Source organism: Falco cherrug, chromosome 9 (assembly GCF_023634085.1).
Source record: "Falco cherrug isolate bFalChe1 chromosome 9, bFalChe1.pri, whole genome shotgun sequence".
Classification (NCBI taxonomy): Eukaryota; Metazoa; Chordata; class Aves; order Falconiformes; family Falconidae; genus Falco; species Falco cherrug.
The window spans coordinates 42,642,167-42,660,946 of NC_073705.1; the positions used below are offsets into that span (position 1 = coordinate 42,642,167).

General features: G+C 37.4%; 1 protein-coding gene across 5 annotated transcripts in view; it reads left to right on the plus strand.

Moving 5' to 3' along the window:
* CCSER2 (coiled-coil serine rich protein 2) overlaps positions 1–18,780 on the plus strand; it is a 73,379-nt gene that overhangs the window by 13,461 nt on the left and 41,138 nt on the right. For 4 of the 5 annotated variants that reach the window (XM_055720466.1, XM_055720465.1, XM_055720462.1 and 1 more), the window contains exons 2-3: positions 930–2,406; positions 3,309–3,511. In XM_055720466.1, the coding sequence (XP_055576441.1) occupies positions 969–2,406; positions 3,309–3,511 (1,641 nt within the window). In that variant the 5' untranslated portion in view covers positions 930–968. The remainder of the gene's footprint in view (positions 1–929; positions 2,407–3,308; positions 3,512–18,780) is intronic. The other variant, XM_055720464.1, reaches the window with a different exon arrangement.

Consider the following 18,780-nt stretch of genomic DNA (forward strand, 5'->3'; position numbering starts at 1 on the left):
TGATATAAAATAGACCAAAATGACACAACTGTAAGTTGAGATACAACTTCATTGATCTTCATTGAAGGCTGTAGTGGAGTCCCTGTATTCCAAATCAGGTGGACAGGAGCAAAATTCAAGATACAAAGTAATGTGTGAATCCTGTAATTATTTTTTTATGTCATACTTTTGTAGCTAAGGCACAGAAGTAAAATTTTCACTAACACTGACCTTATGCAACTCTTGCCTTGTAACTTAATTCTTGTACATGAATAAGATGACCAAAATAGACGACAGTTCCCATACAGAAGGAAAAATGGCTAGGAATGTTCATCTTGAACTGGGGATATCAATGAGATCTGGGAAAAAGTGCTGTGGAGAAGCTGGATGATGAGTGATTATTTTGTATCTTGTAACATAGGCGTTGGGGAAACTGGAAGAAAAAATATTTCAAAACTTTAGCTTGTAGTCAGATTTTTACATTATAGTTTTTGCAGTTTTACATTACTGACCACAGGTTTGTGCTGTGTTCTATTTGTGGAATTTTTTTAAGTGTGAAGTTTTAGGTATTTAATAATTGTAATGCAGTTGAAAAATTTGGTTTGCTGCTCAAAATAAGTAAATGAAAAAAAAAAACCACCCCTCCAACCTCTTTTTAAGCTTGCTTACTTCATAGATTTCAAAAGTAGGAGGAGAAGAAAAAAAAAAAGGCAGTTTCTCTAGAGAATGAAAGTTGGGGGAGGGAGGTGCAATGTGAATAACATTACTACCAAATAACTGCTGGTGACAGGTATTTCTCTGGAGTTCACAAAATGTGTATGGGTTACTTGGTATCACTATGGTATATTTGGCACAGGAATGTAGTAAACATACAGATGCAAAGGTATAGAAAATTGTTTAATGTGTGGTTGTTTCAGATCTAATATATATATATATTTTTTTTTCTTTAGATTCAAGCACCCTTTGAGGACCAATGTACCCAATAGCTCATGGAAGAAAAAAATCAAAGCAGGACATCCTTGGTTTCCAGGCTACCGAAATATGGAACGAAAACTTTAGGAAGTGTTTTGCAACCTATGCCAAATGGGACGGCTGTTAGTTTAGCAGGGAACAATGGTGGCAAAAATTTCAGCAAGCACAGTGGCACTGTTCGCATGTCTTCCTTTTCTTTCAACTGGAAAAAATCAAATAAATATCAACTTAATGATCAAAATGGGAGAGAGACCAACTCTAAACATAACTGTAATGAAAAATTAATTGATTCTGAGAAATATTCTCAGTCCCAAAGAGCATTGGGTAATGATGTGCTCAGGGTGGGTTTGAACAGTACTGCTTCAGTTACATCAAAAGCAGCAAAGCAAACCAGTATGTTTGTGTCTTCTACTGAGGAATTAAATCCAAAGTCTTTGCCTGGACTCTCTAGTTCAGCAAAATTCGCCAAAGGTACCCTGTCAGGAAGGACCTCATATTCTGGACTCAATGCTTCAAAATCACATTTAAATGGATTTTATGGAAATAGGCCAGTGGTAGGTTTGCAGAGACCTCGAGCTAATTCCAGTGCCACAAGGACAAGTTCGGGAGAAAGCCTGGCGCAATCTACAGACAACAGTAAGGCTTTCTCCTGTGAAAAAATGGTAAGATCACAAAGTTTTTCACATTCTATTCAGAATTCTTTGCTTCCCACTGCATCTTTAACCAGGTCGCATTCCTTTAATAAAGCTGTGGATCTTACAAGGCCTTATCATAGTCAAAATCTAGCTGCCAGGACATCTCAAAGGTCGACTTTGTTGTCAAGAAATGCATGTCAGTTGGATGTACCCAATGGAAACGAACCTGTGAAGTATGGATTTACCAGGCCCTACTCGAGCATGTCAACTCCTTGTTCAAAGAAGCCCCCGCTATCAAATGGATCTGGGTCAGCACCTTCATTTGGATACAGATTAAGTCGACCTTCTCTGTTGAAGCCTACCAGGCAGCGATTTGCTGGAAATATCATTGTGGATGGCAGCAAAAGTACAACTCCTGACACATGCATTGGGCGGAATTCTGAAATTTCAACAAATATTAATAGAGCAATTGAGAAAAACAGTATTATAGAGAGCAATTCTCAAAGAACAGAATCTGATGAGGGTCTGCATGAAAGTGTGGGAAAACATGGGTCAAAAGTCATGTGTATGAGTGATGATGGAGATGAAATATCTATATCTTCATTGTCATCCTCAGAAAAAAATGATTTGAGTGAAGACTTCAGTGATGATTTCATAGATATAGAAGACCCAAACAGAACTATACAAATACAGCAAAAGGAGAGCTGCCTTCAAGATTTAGAGCATGGGAGTGTAATGTCGATCGAGCCATTCGCCTCTCTCAAGGAAAGTGGAGGATCTTGCTGTAATGCTGATGAATGGCTTGATATAAACGTGTCTGGTAAATACTTTGTTATGTTCTGTTTGACATTTCAAGTACTAAATAAAGATTTTGTAACTGTAAGCTGGTTTATGTAATTGACAATTGTTTATGAATTGTTTCAGAATGGAACTTGGCTCTATACTGGCCCACTTCTTTTCTTACAGTGCAAGATAGTTATCTTTCCCAAGCATGATTCTGAAGACCTCTTTTTCTTCGGGGTGAGAATGAATGATACCTCCTTCAACCACGCTTGTGAATTGGTTGTGGGATTCGTCATATCCTTGCTTTGCCATTCATTTCTCTGGACTGATGAACTGCTAGGAAAATTTCTCTTCCCCTCCTGCCCCCTACACCTCTGTAGGCAGAGAACAGCTTTAACTGCTTCTAAGTACTGTGAATAAGTGTAAGGTGTCTAATTAAAATCAGTTAAATTATAAATAGGAATGTCATTGGTTTTTTGTTTTTCCTGACACATGCTATATTAATTCCATAAAAATTATTGGAGACAGAAGGTGCTTTTAAAAGCCACATTTTCAAGTCTCTGATGGGCTTCTCATAGTACATGTTTGTTTTGAGAGAAGCTACAGCTGAAAGATTGGATCCAAAGGATATACTTTTGGACGCACTTTCTAATATTTTTAAAAGATGCGTAATTTTAGAAAGTAGCTTTCATGATGGGCGCATTACTGCTGTGTAAAAGGCTAGCAAATGTGTAGGCTGGAAGGATACTTAGTTGTAGCTACCAAAGCAGCCTGAACTTTTTTCTTTCTAGGATGAGTGAACAATACTGTAGAATGCTTTAAGATACTTCTCTTACAGTATGGTTTCAGAAGAGTTAACACTCCAATAATACACATCTTAATGTTTATTTTTGGAATATTGGATTATTTTTAGTCTTAACTACTCCTGTTTTCTTTAAGCAGTGGATGACAACAGTGAAAGCACAAAGCATACTGCTGAGAATGTGATTTCTTCAGAGATGAATTACAGAGCTGGGTCATCTTTTGAACTTTCTCCATCTGACAGCTCTGATGGCACGTATATGTGGGATGAAGAAGGGTTGGAACCTATTGGAAGTGTCCATCCATGTGGAAGTTACGACTCTTCAGAAATGAACAGCATAGTATGTATTTATATGCATAATTTGCGGAATTAGTGTTTTGTGTTTATTGCTTACTAAGTATATTTTTAAAACAATGATTTTTTTTTTCTGGATAATTGTTTCTTCTATCCTTTATAGTTGGTAGATTTTTTTGAAACTTTATCCCCTTAGTTTCAAGTTAGAACAGAACAGGCCTGCTCTTCCACAATTTTGTGGTAGTGATCACAGAGAATGAAGGAACTTTGGCAAATGATCGGGTAAATATCTCCCAGCCATCTCTAAACCTAGGAGTGAAAAAGCCAGAAAATAGCTGTTGCCTATCTGACTTCGTCCATCATCTTGTTTCTATACTGTATACACGTAGGACCCTTTCGAACTGAAGTTTGTTTTGGTATTTCAGCTTGTTCAAGCATAGAATCTTTAAAGTATGTACTTGACTGTAGCTTACTGTAGCAGGACTCTTTGTATGTCTCAAGTGCAATACACAAGATGTATAATAACCTTTTCCTTATTGCTAAACTTATAACTCATCTGCAAGAAACATCATCCAGTCTGAAGAATGGATGGAGAGTGGTTGCGGTGCTGTGACCCTCCAGCTGAGGTCAGGGAGCCAACCTGGAGATTTCAGTGGGTGTAAGGAAAATGCTGTCTGCCCTTAATCGCTTTTCACTGATGATATTCCTTTATCCAAACAGACTTTTCAATTAAGCAACTTAGATTTTCGTTAACATGACACTAACAATCAAAACTTCTAACAAAAATAATGTAGTATAATTAATGTGTCTTGCTTCATTTGTTTCAGGTGTGTTATGTGCTGTGCCACCACCACCAATTTAGTAATGTAGACACCAGTTTTGAACTTTGACAGGGTTTGTGGCACCTACTTGGACTTTGTATTTTCAGTAGGGTTGTATGCTGTAGCCCAAGAGCAGAACAGCAGGGATTTCCCCTGAAAATTGGGCATAGCTACGTAATTATTTTTATGTGTAACTACATACAAATTTCTGATGTGTTTTCAGCTGCTTGTGATGGTGTTTGTTTTCTGTCTTGAATTATGATGTTGGGATGTACTGCTTTAAAAGAGTTTAGAAATGATTATTAACTTCTTGTGGTAATTGTGGCCAGCTTGGAAAAGCAGTTTGAGACTTTGCCAGTGTGAGCTTTGTAGCTGTATTGATGTTTACAGGGGACAAAACAAGCTTAGCGTAGGCCACGGCAAAAATGAGTACCCTTTTTGCTGGCATGTGTGTTCATGTATCTGGGGAAGAATGGCAGTTTGTTAAACTGTGTCCTGGATATAAATTTTAAATATAAATATCTCTTATACATACAATGTAACTTATCAAACAAATCAAAGGCACTGCTTTCCCATGCTTTTGGACTATGTATCTAGTTTTTTAATACATGCAACCTCCATGCATTAATTTATGCATGTGTATGAATTGATAGTCAAGCAGCGTTCTGACTGAGAGAAGCTCTTGTAAGCCTTGTGGAGCAGACATACGTTAGAAGCTTTTTGTATTTTTCTTTACTGTTTTGGTTTATTTATTCCTTTATTAAAAGTAAGTAGCTTTTAGAGAGGGCTTAAAAACCTTACTAGGTTTTGAAGTGGAGAAAGGAGGAGGTATAAGTAAGACTTAGTGTTGAATCTATGAAGTTGTATGTTTTTTCCACCCATTTTGATTTTTATCCTGTTAGTGCTGTTCCAGAATTACAGTGCTTACTGTACTGTGAATTTTTATATTAAATGAGAGAAACATCAATAATAAATCATCTATTTTTTACAAGGCATAAATGTATTTTCACTCAGCTTGGGTTTTGGGGGGAAATTGTAGCTCTGAGATGTTTGTTGAATTGCCTTTTAGTGGTGTCTTCCCCACCCCACCCCCAACCCCGTGCTTGTTGTTTTTAGCAGAAAGCATGATGTATTTGATTTCTTTAGCCTAAAGATTAAACACTGATCATTTTTAATCTGAAGATGTGGAAGAATTTCTAAGATAGTTTTTATTATTTCTGAAGAATTACATTCTTGGGTAGGTTAATGTAAGCTTTTGTTCCGTGTTTTTCTTTTTCTTTTCAGGCTGTGAGTATAAAGACAGGTTAAAAAAATAGAGAACTGAAGGCGTTGAGAATAATTGTTGTGATTAGTCAACACATCACATGTTTTGATTGCTGGGAGATACGTGATCAAATTATGCGGCTTCTATCCTCTAGTGTGGTGAGGGTAAAAGTTAATATCTGTGTGTAAAAATTGAGTTGATAAGAATCAGATATAAGAATTTTGAGTGCTTGAGCTAATGCTAGCCTGACTGCCCCTTGGAATATATTTTTCCAGGGAAATCTTCAGAGCAGATAGTTGATTCTGGAGTTTCCGTGGCATCAGGCTGGGGTGAGTGGAAGTAATGTAGCTGAATAACAGTTCAGGTAGTTAGATGGCGAGTAACTGAGTAATTGGTAGTGTTTAGTGCAAAATTCATCTTTTTTTATTTTACTTCTATCCTGTATCATTAGTCTTTTAAGCTGTATCATCCTTAGTATCAAGAATTATTAAATGCTTTTCCTAAACCTTTCTATAGATGGCAGTGCCGCTCTTACTGGGTAATCCTAGTGAAGAGCAATTTCAGCAGAGAGGATTTTAACTAGGCTTCTGGAATGGCAATCAGAATACAAAGACAATGGAAGCAGCTTGCTGGTTACTCAATTTCTTTCCTCCTTTTTTTGGGAGAAGAAAAGCAGGTAGCTTTGCTGTGCTCAGTAGAGCTTTGTTTTAAGGACGTGGCAGGGGATTAAAGTAAATTTGGCCTCTTTTAGGATAATCTTTATGTTCTTCGCTAACAGCCAAGAATTACAGAGAAAATATGCGGTCCGGTGTAGGAAGTTTAAAAGCTATAGACATCTAAATACCCTCTCATAAGATGGTGCCGTGGGAACTTACAACTAAGTAGGACATGGATGTTTTTTTGAGACCTTGTCAGGGTGAAAATGATTTAATTTTCTGATTGTGTAGCAAAGTAACTTATTCCACTATTCCTACTTTTGAAGGCAACAAATAGATTGGTTGAACACTTACAAACTTGAAAGGACTTAAATTCCTAGAGTGTCATTTCACTGTTATTCCTTATATTCCTTTCAACAGCTGGTCTGTGCTGCTGACCACCAAATCACTGATGCTATTTCTGCTCAATTCTGTAGAGAAGACTGATGCTTAGTGGAGCAGTTGTGATGGCTCTGTAAATTAGCAGCAGAGACTAAATTTGTCTATTTGTATTCTCTCTTAACATTTAGCTGTCCTGTTTCAGCTACCTACTGTAATACCTAGCAGTTTCACTGTTTTGTGGCAGAAAGCTGCTCGACAGTGTGAGGTTCAATTTCTGCTGTGTCACCTGTTTTGCATTTAGTCTCCATTATGAACAGATAATACTTGTGGACATCTCAAATTCATCTGAGAGAATCCTTCATTAACATGGCCACAGTTACGCTTTTAATAGAAAATTGTGCAACTGGTATGTAAAACTCAGTCTGTATTATTACTTGTCAATACAGAGCTAAGAGTACGAACTTGTTTCTCAGTATGTTTTGTTAGCAGGGTTCCTCAGCCATTCTTTTGACAGAGTTTGCTGGCAGATGGTTTTCTGCTCATGTCAGAGAAAGGAAATCTCTAATTAAAGCAGCGACTGTGATTTCAGAGGTACTGCCTTCAGAGTGAAAATAGCCACTGTCTATCCTCCCACTATTGCTCTAGTCTTCAACTTTAGAGCTTAACTATTACAGCAATGGGAGGCAGTGAGAAACTGAATTACTTAATGAGATGGCATTTCTGTGTCTTGTGTGATGTAAGCGTCCCTGCTGTCAAATATTATTGAGGTTATATGACTATATGCAGTGCACAAACCTCTTGTGATGTTGGTTTGAGAGGCATGACATTTTGAACAAGCTTTTATGGCAAATTACCTTTTTTCCTTTGGGATAGGAAAGCATATATGCCTTTGAGAGCTGCTTGATTCAGAGCTGACACAGTGAGTCTTATACAGTTTTGGCTGGTAAAATCAAGCGAACTTCACTTGTACTCCTGGATTTCAGTTGTGGTAGGTAGCTGTTAATGACAGCTTGGAATTTCTGTGGTGGAGAGAGGGAGAGAGAGCAGCAGTTCGTAGTGTTGTATGAAATATGAGAATAAATACTGGTAGAAATTAGAACTACTTTTATTTCATAAGCTTGTAAGTGACGTTTCCTGTATGAGTTGGCAACTGCATAACCAATGTTAAATTTTAATTTGAGTTTATAGCTATTCCTTTTTGATTTTTTTTTTTTTATTCTACCAAGTTGCATCACTTCTCAGTAACAGTAGCACTTCAGAATTACTCTAGTGTACCTCATCTAACTACTGCTGAATTTTTAAGTCTCCCATGTTGTTTTCCATACTTGTAGGAAATCTTCAAATCATAGTGAGCAGGTAAACATGTGCCCAGAGAGAACAGTAGTCTTGAAGTATTTTTTTAAAGTTGTAAGTATAAACAAGAAAAGCGTTTTTAAAACTGATGTAAAACAAATTGAGACATATATCTAACCCATCTAACGGGGTTTCTGAACGTTTTACGTATAACATGATTAAAACTACCTAGATTGGCACACAGTTTCCTTTTACCTAATTTTTACCTAAAATACCATTTCTATAACATACTAGGACAGTAATGTTGAATCTTTTCTCTGAATTATTTTGTGGCGAAGCATCAGAATTTTAGGGGAGGGGCAGTGTCTTATACATGTTGAGGCCAATTTTTTAATAGTACTCACAGCTTTGGTCCCTCTGGATAAAATGTGTACACTCAAACTTGAATCTTACTGTCCCCACAGTTCTAAATTTGAGATGCACTTTAACTTTTCTTTTCAAGAATGCCTAACTTTGTATTCAGGCTATATTGATACCAATTGCGATCTGTTATCACCTTATAACTATAATTGTCATCCTCTTTGAGACTGGAAATTTATCAGAGTGCTGCTTTTCCACATGTGAGGTGATTCTGAGGAAAGAGCATTTTGGTGTTTTTATGTTCTTGGTTCAGGCTGTTGAAATGTATCAATATAATGTAGTGAGAATATACTTTTGCAACAATGTGTGCAAGTAAGTGACAAGATGCTTCCTGTGTTGTTGGCAGTTAATTAAGAGATTGGTCAAAATAGCATTACTTGAAAATAATTGGGAGGTATTTGAGGCTTGTTTTGTTATTAATTAGAAACAAGTATATTAAGATGACTGTATAAGAGTAGGACATATTAATGATGTGTAACAAGTCATATTTGGGTTACCCCAAAAATCTAGCTAGGGTATGATTAAAACTTACCTCACAGAGGAAACTTAATTGATGTCCTGGTGGCAGTCCTGCCCATGGTGTTCCTCTGAATTTTGAGGCTATGGTTTGGTTCCTTTCTCAGCTAGGAGTTACTTGAAGCCTCCTCATTTTCCTTTAAACTGAACCTCAGACTAATAATACAAGTGCAAGTCAGTGAAATGAGAATCATTCACAATTATTTTTGATAGTTGAGAGTATCTGTAGCAATTACATATTGCTTTATAGTGCAAAATGTTCCAGTATTTGTAGGTAGACTGTAAAAGTCTTTTAAGGACACGTGGAGACTCGGGGCTAGTCAGTGGGGTGCTTTTACTGGATATTCCCAGTTAGGCTTATTTCAGCTTTCAATACAGTTAGCTGTTGAGTTCCTCCTGTCACTCCAGAAATACAGATGAGTTCTACCTCTCTATAGCTTGATGGCATTATGGTACACTGTACCAGTATCTGCTAGAGACTTGTATTTCTGTGGGTCTGATGTGCCAGACCATCATATCGAGACAGTCCAGTAAACCTGGTTGTCCCTCTCTTCTACCTGGCTGGATGCAGGGGCCCTCCAGTCCTGATCATAGGATTCTCCACTTCTCATAACAGATTAGAATTCCTTGCCATAGGATCAGGTGTAAGATCAGCCCTTGCCCTCTGGGCAGCTGCCCATGGGAAACTGGAGCAGCCACTTTCCTGGAAGAACCCCCATCTGTGACTGTTTTTCCTTGCAATTCACATACCCTTGCCTCTAGGGTCGAGGTAGATTTTTCCATCCCACTTCCTCATGTCCTGTCCATGGGTCCAGCAGTTAAAACTATAGGGTACCCAATGGTGTGCACCCTCTAGATCCTCTCTCTTGAGCAAAAGAGCATTTACTGTTAATAGCAGAGATACTGGTCCACACAGGTGGTGAGTGGGACCTGTTTTCTTCTTGTTGCTGAAACTCCTGGAACAGTTTCCCACTTCCTGGACAGTTTTTTCACAGCTGAGATACAAGTCTGTAGGGAGGAAGAGAGATTTTTGTCATACTGCTTGAGTCAGCAAGCTACTTGATCCATCACCGGTGCCTCTTCGTCTCTCCAGGTCATTGCTGCCGATGAGTTGGTATATAATGATGGTGCGCTCTGCAGAAATTGCCACCCTGTGGGTTGTGTGCATTGGACTTGTCTGGATCTGTGGGTGACTGCGCGTTTTTTTGGTCATAAGTTATCTCTAGCACAGCTAATTCCCTTAAGTACTGGATACCTCTCTATTGCTGTCCACTTGCCTGAGTGACATACATCATCTTCCTTGAAGGGATACCTTTCCTTCACACTTGAGTTGCCTCTAGAGGCTTAGGACTTGTGTCCCTTTTCCAATGACCTTCTCAATGCCACCTTCCCTAGAAAGTGATCCCAGCTGTTTGGCTTCCCCACAGTCTAATTCCAGGTTACTAGCCCTCTTGTCCCAGCATTGGAGCATCCAAGTGATAATGTGCTCACCTGGACAACAGCTGAAATCTTTTTGCATATCCCTCAGCTCACTCGGGGGTAGGGATTGAGTGGTTACCACTTGTTCTGCTTCTTCGTCCTGTTCTCGTGATGTCCCTACTTCATCCTCTTTTACTAAATGAGTTGGGTTTTGTGTTTATTTCTTGTTGTGTATGGGGCAAATGATACTGGCATGGGTTGGTTCTCTGGTTCAGCTGCATCACCCAGCAGCTGAATCTCCAATCCAAGGGGTTGGAGAAGCTGCAGTGCCTGTCACCAGGGTTGGAATAGAGGCAAATAGTTGCTTAACACTATAAACAAGACCTGAACCACTTTCATGGTTCCTAGTAGTGGGACCGTGCTGGTTTCGACATTCCAAGGATATTAAAAATTTTCAGAGTTCTTAAACAGTTCTGTAATTACCCTGGAGGGGAAGAGGAAGATGTAGGAAGATGTCTCCTCCACGGGTTGTCTGTCTTTCTCGAGGAAGAAAGTTAAAAGGTGTAGTTAGTAGTAGTTTCCAATAGATGGCTCCCAAAGTACACGGGTGACAGCAGTGGTGACTACAAATACCAGATTAGTTTAACAATTCTATTGTATCATAAACCAGTGTTACAAAGTACAACAAAATGATAACCTTAGCCCAGGTCCCAGAGATGACAAACAGCACAACGGGACACATACTACAAGTAAGATGTTAGGTAATGCAACTCTGAGAGCAAATCAAGTTTGTCATCGGTGACTATTAAACTAATGCAATGAATGCTTATAACAAATTTCTTTTAATATGTTTGGGTCAGTTCTGTCGTTACCTCAACCCTTCAAGCCCCGTGTTGGGCACCAGAAAGGACTGTCTTGGTTTAACCCTAGCCAGCAGCTGAGTACCATGCAGCCGCTTGCTCCCCCCTTCTCCTGGCTCTGTGGGATGGGGAGGAGAATTGGGGGAGAAAAAGATAAACTTGTGGGTTGAGATAAAAGCAGTTTAATAATTAAAAAAAATATGTAATAATATAACTGTTATAATAACTGTCTTGAAAACAGAAAGATAAACCCCAAGATAGACAGGTGATCGCTGACCAATGCTCAGCCAGTCCCCTAAACAGTGATCAGTGGCTCCTGGCCAGCTGTCCCCTGATATCATATGGCGTGGAATACTGTTTTGGCCAGTTAGGGTCAGCGGTCCTGGCTGGGTCCCCTCCCACTTTCTTGTGCACGTGCACCTCCTCACTGGCAGAGCATGGGAAACTGAAAGGTCCTTGACTTAACAGTAAGCACTACTTAGCAACAATTAAAGCATCAGTGTGTTAGCAGCATTATTCTCACACTGAATATGAAAGACATCACTGCAGCTGCTTAAGAAGAAAATAAACTCTATACCAGCTGAAACCAGGACAAAAAGCAATGCTGAACTTCTGGTATCAGTAGACTTTTTTCTGAAAATGGACTGGAAGCAATGAGTAGAAAGGACAGCTTTTCTTCAGCCTGTGTTACTTCTATGTTACTAGTCATACATACTGCTGATGGCTTTCTGTTACTGTGCTTGGCAGTGCAGTGGAAATTCTGCTTAAAAGCATCTGCCTATTTAGAAAAAAATAATTAGAAAATGTTCTTAAATTTTGCTGGAATTCTGCAGGAAGATGGTCAAAATGCCTGCCCCCCCACCCCCCCAGCCTCCTTGTTCAGTTGCTTTTTTTGTAGGCTTATTAATGGAGGCTAGATGGCAGCCAAGGAATGTTCTTTGTGGCTGTGGGATTTGCACTACATGTTTGGAAAGTACTGTTGCTTATGAATTGGTGAAGTCTCAACAGAACAGTTAATATTTCTGGTTTTCTTCTTTTTCTCGATGTTATTGAACTTCAGATTTCATACACAAGTCTGACATCTGATTTTGTAATAATAAAATTAAAAAAAAGCAGCAAGCATAGCTACTTCTTGAGATACAGTAGGTAATAACCTAATAATTATTTCTTGTCTACTTTCTGTAAACCTACATAGAACATAAATGTTTTCAAGAATAGTAAATCTTAAGATCATTATGTCTAATAGTTAAATGTAGAATGTCTTGGATTTTCAGAACAAAGTTCTTGCATTTGTTGTCATGGCAACCTTCTGTTACAGAGCATGATGAAATACTTGTTCGGCTGTTGGGCTTAATTGTCTTTAATGTGACTTTCAATGTACAGCATTTAAGATAACTCCCTTTTATCCTGTTTTTGGTATCCTGCAGAATTCTATCCTTTTTATGACTTTATTTTCAGTGGGTTTTACTTCTCAGCCCTGTAGTAGGGTATGTGCCTTTGTGTGTCTTTTTCTTCTGTCAGTTTTCTGCCTTCACTTAAGAGTTCTCTTCAGTTCTTACTTAACGTTGCTATTTCAGACACTTGTATGGAATTCCTGTTTCTCTATTTATCTCTTCTCTGTCTATCTGGGATGTTGTCAAATGCTGACAATAGCATTGGAAAAGACCCTGGAAGTGTCCCTCTTCTCTACTGACATCCTTGAATCGTATTTGACTCACAGTTATCCTTTTAACTGCCCTCCAGATAACTGATTTACCCAGTGTGTTTAGTGTTTGTTTTAAAAGCAACTTCCTTTTTTCAGTCTTGAAGTACCTGAAATGATAGTTTGTTAATTTCTGTACTTTTCTCAAACTCTTCACTTCCCTTGAGTTTTTTGGACACATTATTCTGTAGTTCTCTCCCTTTACTTATGCTTGTTGAACTTTCTTCTGTAGTGTTTTTTTATACTTTTTTTCCTCTTCAATATATTTTTTTACTGGATAATCCAAATTTTTTAATTTTCAGCATCTTGCCAGAGGAGATGCAGCATATGCAACTGCATAGAAAACAGGTGTAAAAATACCTGTAGAATTTCATGCATCTGAAGCTGCTAGTTTTTCTGAGCATAAAGCACATCTAAGTTTTAGTTGCAAAAGAATGAAATAACAGTAACCTCTTTAGCATAGCGTGAGACTTGTAATACACTTTGACACCACAGGCATTATGAATCACTTTCAGGTGCAAAGTAGTACAATTTCAAATTGTTCTCCTTTCAAATATTAAATTACAGAGAGTCATACAGACAGTATATATTTTTATTGTTCTTCCAAAATTATGACAGCTCACTGCAATGGTCCCTACTTTCAGTCAGGTGAATGAACTCTTGTAGACAGTAAAAGGCATTCTGTTCTGGAAGGAGAACTATATGTTGATTGTAGTATTCAAATGTCACACCAGAAGCATCCAGCTGGGAGTTCTTAACAACTACAGAGACACAACTACTAATGAAATAGTAGGAGTACGTTTCATCTGGGATACTGTGATGTCTTAATACTCCTCTCATGTTAGCTGCAGATGATACAAAGAAAGTCGATATGAATAGCTAATAGAAAGGTTTAAAGTAGTGTTCTTTTATGTAGCATGTCTTTGTAGGTATTTCTACCATGCTGGCAGGGTTATTGATGGTGTGCATTTTTTAAATAAAAATATTCAGATACTGTGGTATGTAATGAAAAATGTAATCTATGAAAAGATGTTGTAGTATAACTAAAAGAAGTCTAGTATATATTTTTACGTATGAGGAAAAGAGAACTTTTCATGTTTTCCAGTGATGCTTTTTGTCAACAAGAATTCAAATTGTGGAGCAATGGTTGCCAAGACTTTAATTCTCTTTCTCAATTAGATTTTTGGAGTGCTTGCCCTTCTGGTGTATCGCATTTAAACCCTCCAGTTTAAACAAAACAAAAACATATAAGGCAGGTTTGATTTGAGAGTAGGTATTTTTTGATGTTCTAAGAAGACATACAGAGGTTTCCCTTTACAAAACTAGTTTGAAAGCTGTCTGTTGTCTTGTGATGGTTTTTGTTGTCCAGGACTAGCGCCCTATGAGTCAATGCTTGCTTGATGCTTTTGGTAATCTTCATGCTTTTTGTAATACGTTTTCCCAATAAATCCTGGAAGCTAGGTATCTTGTAACTGGCCTCCTATTCAGCTCCATCTTGGCTGCTTCGTATAGTGATAGGACTTTACTATTGAGATGTGTATTAAGGCTGTATTGTGATGTTTTACTTAATTTCAGAAGTCATAAGGCAGAAAAAGCTTTGCTTACTCTAGTTCTTAAGACTGTTGGACTTGAAATTTTTGACAAAAGATACAATGTCTGTTCAGCAGTCTTATCAACATTTTTGTGAATAACATGCTCTCAAAAAGAGCTTGGCCTTTTTGTTGCTAAGTGATAGGACGGGGAATTTCTGAAACAGAGTTTGCAATAAAAAACACAACTAGTGATACAGTGCACTACCATAGTCCTTTTCTGAAGGATGCTCTTGTGCATTAGAAGGGTGTGTTGAATCATCCCTATGTACAAGCACTGTTCTGTCCTTTTGATGCTGCGAGTGTGAAGACTCCTGCCGCTGGGTGAATCAACTGCATAACTGGCTCGAAACTATCAGATACGTCTTAGATCCTTAACCATTGGACTAGAAATTGAGCTTTCTATCCCGGTGTCGGCCCCCTACATCCTTTTATGTTTCAAGAGGGTTTTTTGTTTGGTGGTTATTTAATTCGTTCCCCCCCTGCCCCAGAGGATTTACTGTAATTACTCTTTTCTCCTGTGTGGTATTAGGAGAAAATATATTCATTGCCATAGTATCAGACTTAGGTTAAACACGGTACTGTGGCTTCATTGTTATGTGAACATAGGCAGCAAATGTTTTATTTAAATAGTCTCTTCAGTAGTGTGAAAAGAATGAAGGATGGCATATGACAAGGATCTCTAACTTTTATTTTTATGGAATGTCACAAGGAAATGCCTGCTTTAAATAATTTGACTTTGACAACTGCTTTTCTAAGTTTGCAGAGAAGTATGTTGTAGTACAGAGATGCTAGTTTTTCTAAGACTTGGGGTTCTTTTTATGTAAAACTGTGTTTTTAAAATGTTTTTTTCATGCTAGTTACCTAAAGGAATTATAAAAGTAATTCTGTTATTTTGGAGATGCTGATAGAATTCTACTCAGATGGCTTTTCATTTTTCTATTATTGTTATTTTTAGGATGACTTAAATGTCATTCTTTAAGCAGTTTCTTAAATTGCTCTGATATGTTTTAGGTATTCATTATCTTCCAAGTCTGTTAATCGTACTCAAATTTGGCCCAAACTGAGATCTCAAAAACCTGTCAGAAATTTAAATGTCAAGCTTTCTTCCGGTATGTGTCTGAGATCTTTTTAACATAAAAACAGAAGGAAATGTTTTACGTGGACAAATGACTTAAAAACTGCTGAAAGATGAAGCCAAGAAAACCAGAGATCAGCTTGAGGTAAATATAGAAAAACTGAGCCTAAAATTTGGCTGTAAAGAGTAACAATGTTCAAAATAAGTAATGCACCTTTAACTAATGGAATTTATAAAATAACCTTAATTTCATAATGGAAATTACTGATACTTGCTAGAATGCATTTTTATCAAAAGGGATACAGCATGGTACTGTAAGAATAACTAAGTACAAGTCTGAAGTCTGATTCTAACCTAGTGATCATTTGTTTTTACAAAGAGATCAAAACACACCTAAGTAGATGGAATGTGCTCTAGTGTGCTGTCATTCAACAACGTGACCTGTAATTACTGATGTGTTCTCTAAGTAAACAACTCTGAAAACATATACTGGAAATAGCCTAGCATGTTTACAGTTTGTAATATCCAACCGTATTTAACAGTACAGTTTTTACTAAATAAAGCTTCTAGAAACGCAATGTCAGTAATCTGGGAAAATATGTGAATACTAACATCAAAACTAGGCATGCCAGAAGGGTATGCTGATATATACTGATGCTCTAAATAATATGTGATCTTTTACTTTCAAATTTTGAGCTTGTAGACGTGCTTTTTCTATTTTTTTTTTTTTTCCATTGTGGTGATACCTATCCTTCAATATTTTTGTTGTTCGAAGTTTTTTAGGGAGTTGTAATCTTTTGTATTAAATGATCTATGTGCATTGCTCATATGGTCTTTTTTGAGCAAGAAAGTAAAAAATGAAATAAAATGTGCAGATAGGCTTAAATTAGGATGTAGAGCAAGTAAAATTAAAGAAATTTGTGTATTGAATTCAATCACTATAGAACGTTTAAATTGCATGTGAGCTTTTTCTTCTAGTTTTCACTGACTTCAGAAGTGCATGATTATTATGGGAAGCAAGACCTAACTCCCTAAATCAGTAACAAAAATAGTAAGTTTATTTTCCTTTAACAGCCTGCTTTATAAAGGGAGAACAAATGAATGAGGTCTGAGATCTTGAATTGTGGAAAAAGATGAAACACTGTTCCTAATATTCACCAACAGTTCGTTACTACCCCAATGCAGTTTCTTTTCAGCAAGACAGCATACATTGACAGGAAAAGTAGGGTACCGAACTGGGGTTTTGAGCTCAGACTTCTCTCAGCTCTGTAAACACTCAGAAATTATTTGTTTAACGGTTGCTTATCTGGTGTTGCTTTGTATTTCTGCACTAACCTGGGTGCCTGACTTCTTCCTTTTTTTCTTTAATTCCAGTGTAATATACATTGTTTCAAACTTTCATTGGTTCACGTCTTGTATGTTTAATAGGGAGAAAATGTAGACATCTATCCTTCAAATTCTGGCACGTTGTAATTTAATTTTAGTTGCATTATATACCTAGTTCAAGAAATGGGAAAGCTGAGAATCAGGCCTCTTGCCTAGTTCTAATGCTTAAGCTAAAATGAACTTAAGTTGGTGGACTGAAAAATACTGTGTTCAGTGAAACAGAGAACTTACGATGTGTGTAGCATGAGGAATTACTGGAAACAACTCTTTAAAAAATTATTTTGCTTCCCCAGTTCATTATGATGGTCATGAGTTTATACTGAACTTGAAACTTGTTCAGCTTTAGCAAAAGTAGCTGCTCTACAGTACCACAATGTTCAAAGCGTTAGTCTTCAGAATTTAATATTATTATGCCTCTTGAGTAGAGTTCAGAATCTCTTTCATTCAAAAAATTAGGCAAAACCCCCAGGCTGTTGTATGTGAGCTGTTGGTATGTGCTGGTTTAACCTTTGGTAAGCCGTAACGCATGAGGGCAATCACTACAGAAAGAATTTGCAGAACATTGAAGTAAACTTGCAGAATGCGGTGTAATTGTTTGCCAGCCTTACCTGTACCTCTCTATTTAGTCTTTTCCCATCTCCTTAGGCAATATGGGTATTCCCTGCTGCTGGGGTTAATTTACTCAGTTCTTACACGAGTAGTCATAGATCATCAGTTTCTTTCCTAATGCTTTTCCAGTTCTATTGCAGTAAGAGAATAAGGCACTACTGCTGTGTTTAGTTGAAAACCTTTCTGGAGGGAGAGCTCGGGGACAGCATTGTAGTTTGACTTGGAATTTTGCAGTCCCAAACTTTAATCTCTTTCCAGGTTGTACTGTCTTGAAAATCTAGTGCTAAGTCAGCCTTGTGAAGTTACATACCCCTTTTAATATCCATTCTTTTTTTCAACTGTACGAATGAAAAAGGATTCTTCTCTTACTGTAACTTCTAATAATTGCTGAAACACGTAATAGTCTGTGGAGTTGGAGTGATGCACTTCTGAAGAATTTATTTCCTGTTCTGTTTGAGCTTGTTGCCCGGCATTACTTCACGATGATAATTGCTATTAAGCACACATTATTAACAATGTTACTGCCATGTAGTTAAGTTCAGTTCATTATACAGTAGTAAGAACAACAATGGAAATCTGTAAATACAGGCTTTGTATGTACAAATTTATGATTTGATGAAACCTGAACTTTATCTTATAGCTACTTCAAGGCAACGTTGCTGACATCTACTTGTGTATTAAGTTTCCCAAGTAGATAGCTTTGGGAAGTACTCAAAGTGAATTCACATATGGCTCAGCTATTACAAAGACTTCATATTCACAGTTGTGTTTTCTATCACAGAATTGCCTCGGTGTGGTGCAGGAATGTATAATTAGGGAAGCATAACGAAATGTGGTGTTGACAGAAAAGTATGTTTGGCATCTCGAATGCTCACCTTCTTTGACATCATTGCTATCTTTATATCAGAACTTCAGAAGTCTAAAGTGGCTTATCTAGGTTCATAGTTAACACTCTGACATACTATGTTTTTATATTGTGCTTTTTTTTTTAATGCTTTCGCAAAGCAATGGGAAACATTTTCAACTTCCTTACGTGTTTGTGACTACTGTAATTTGTCATGCTCATTAAGGTTCCTACAGTAGAAGAAAATAATGCTTGTTCATACTAATTTGGAAGATCAAAGCATGGCATAGAAACAATTTATCAATTAACCAACCAAAGCTGCCTCTCAAATGCACCTACCTTTTACAAAATGTTTAAAAATGCATGTTAATTAAAAGTCTTCCAGCTCCTAGGAATATGTAAATTAGTGGAAACAAGAAGTAGTAAAAATGTACAGACAACTTGTTCTCCCAAATGTTAAATCCTCATGTGCTTTAC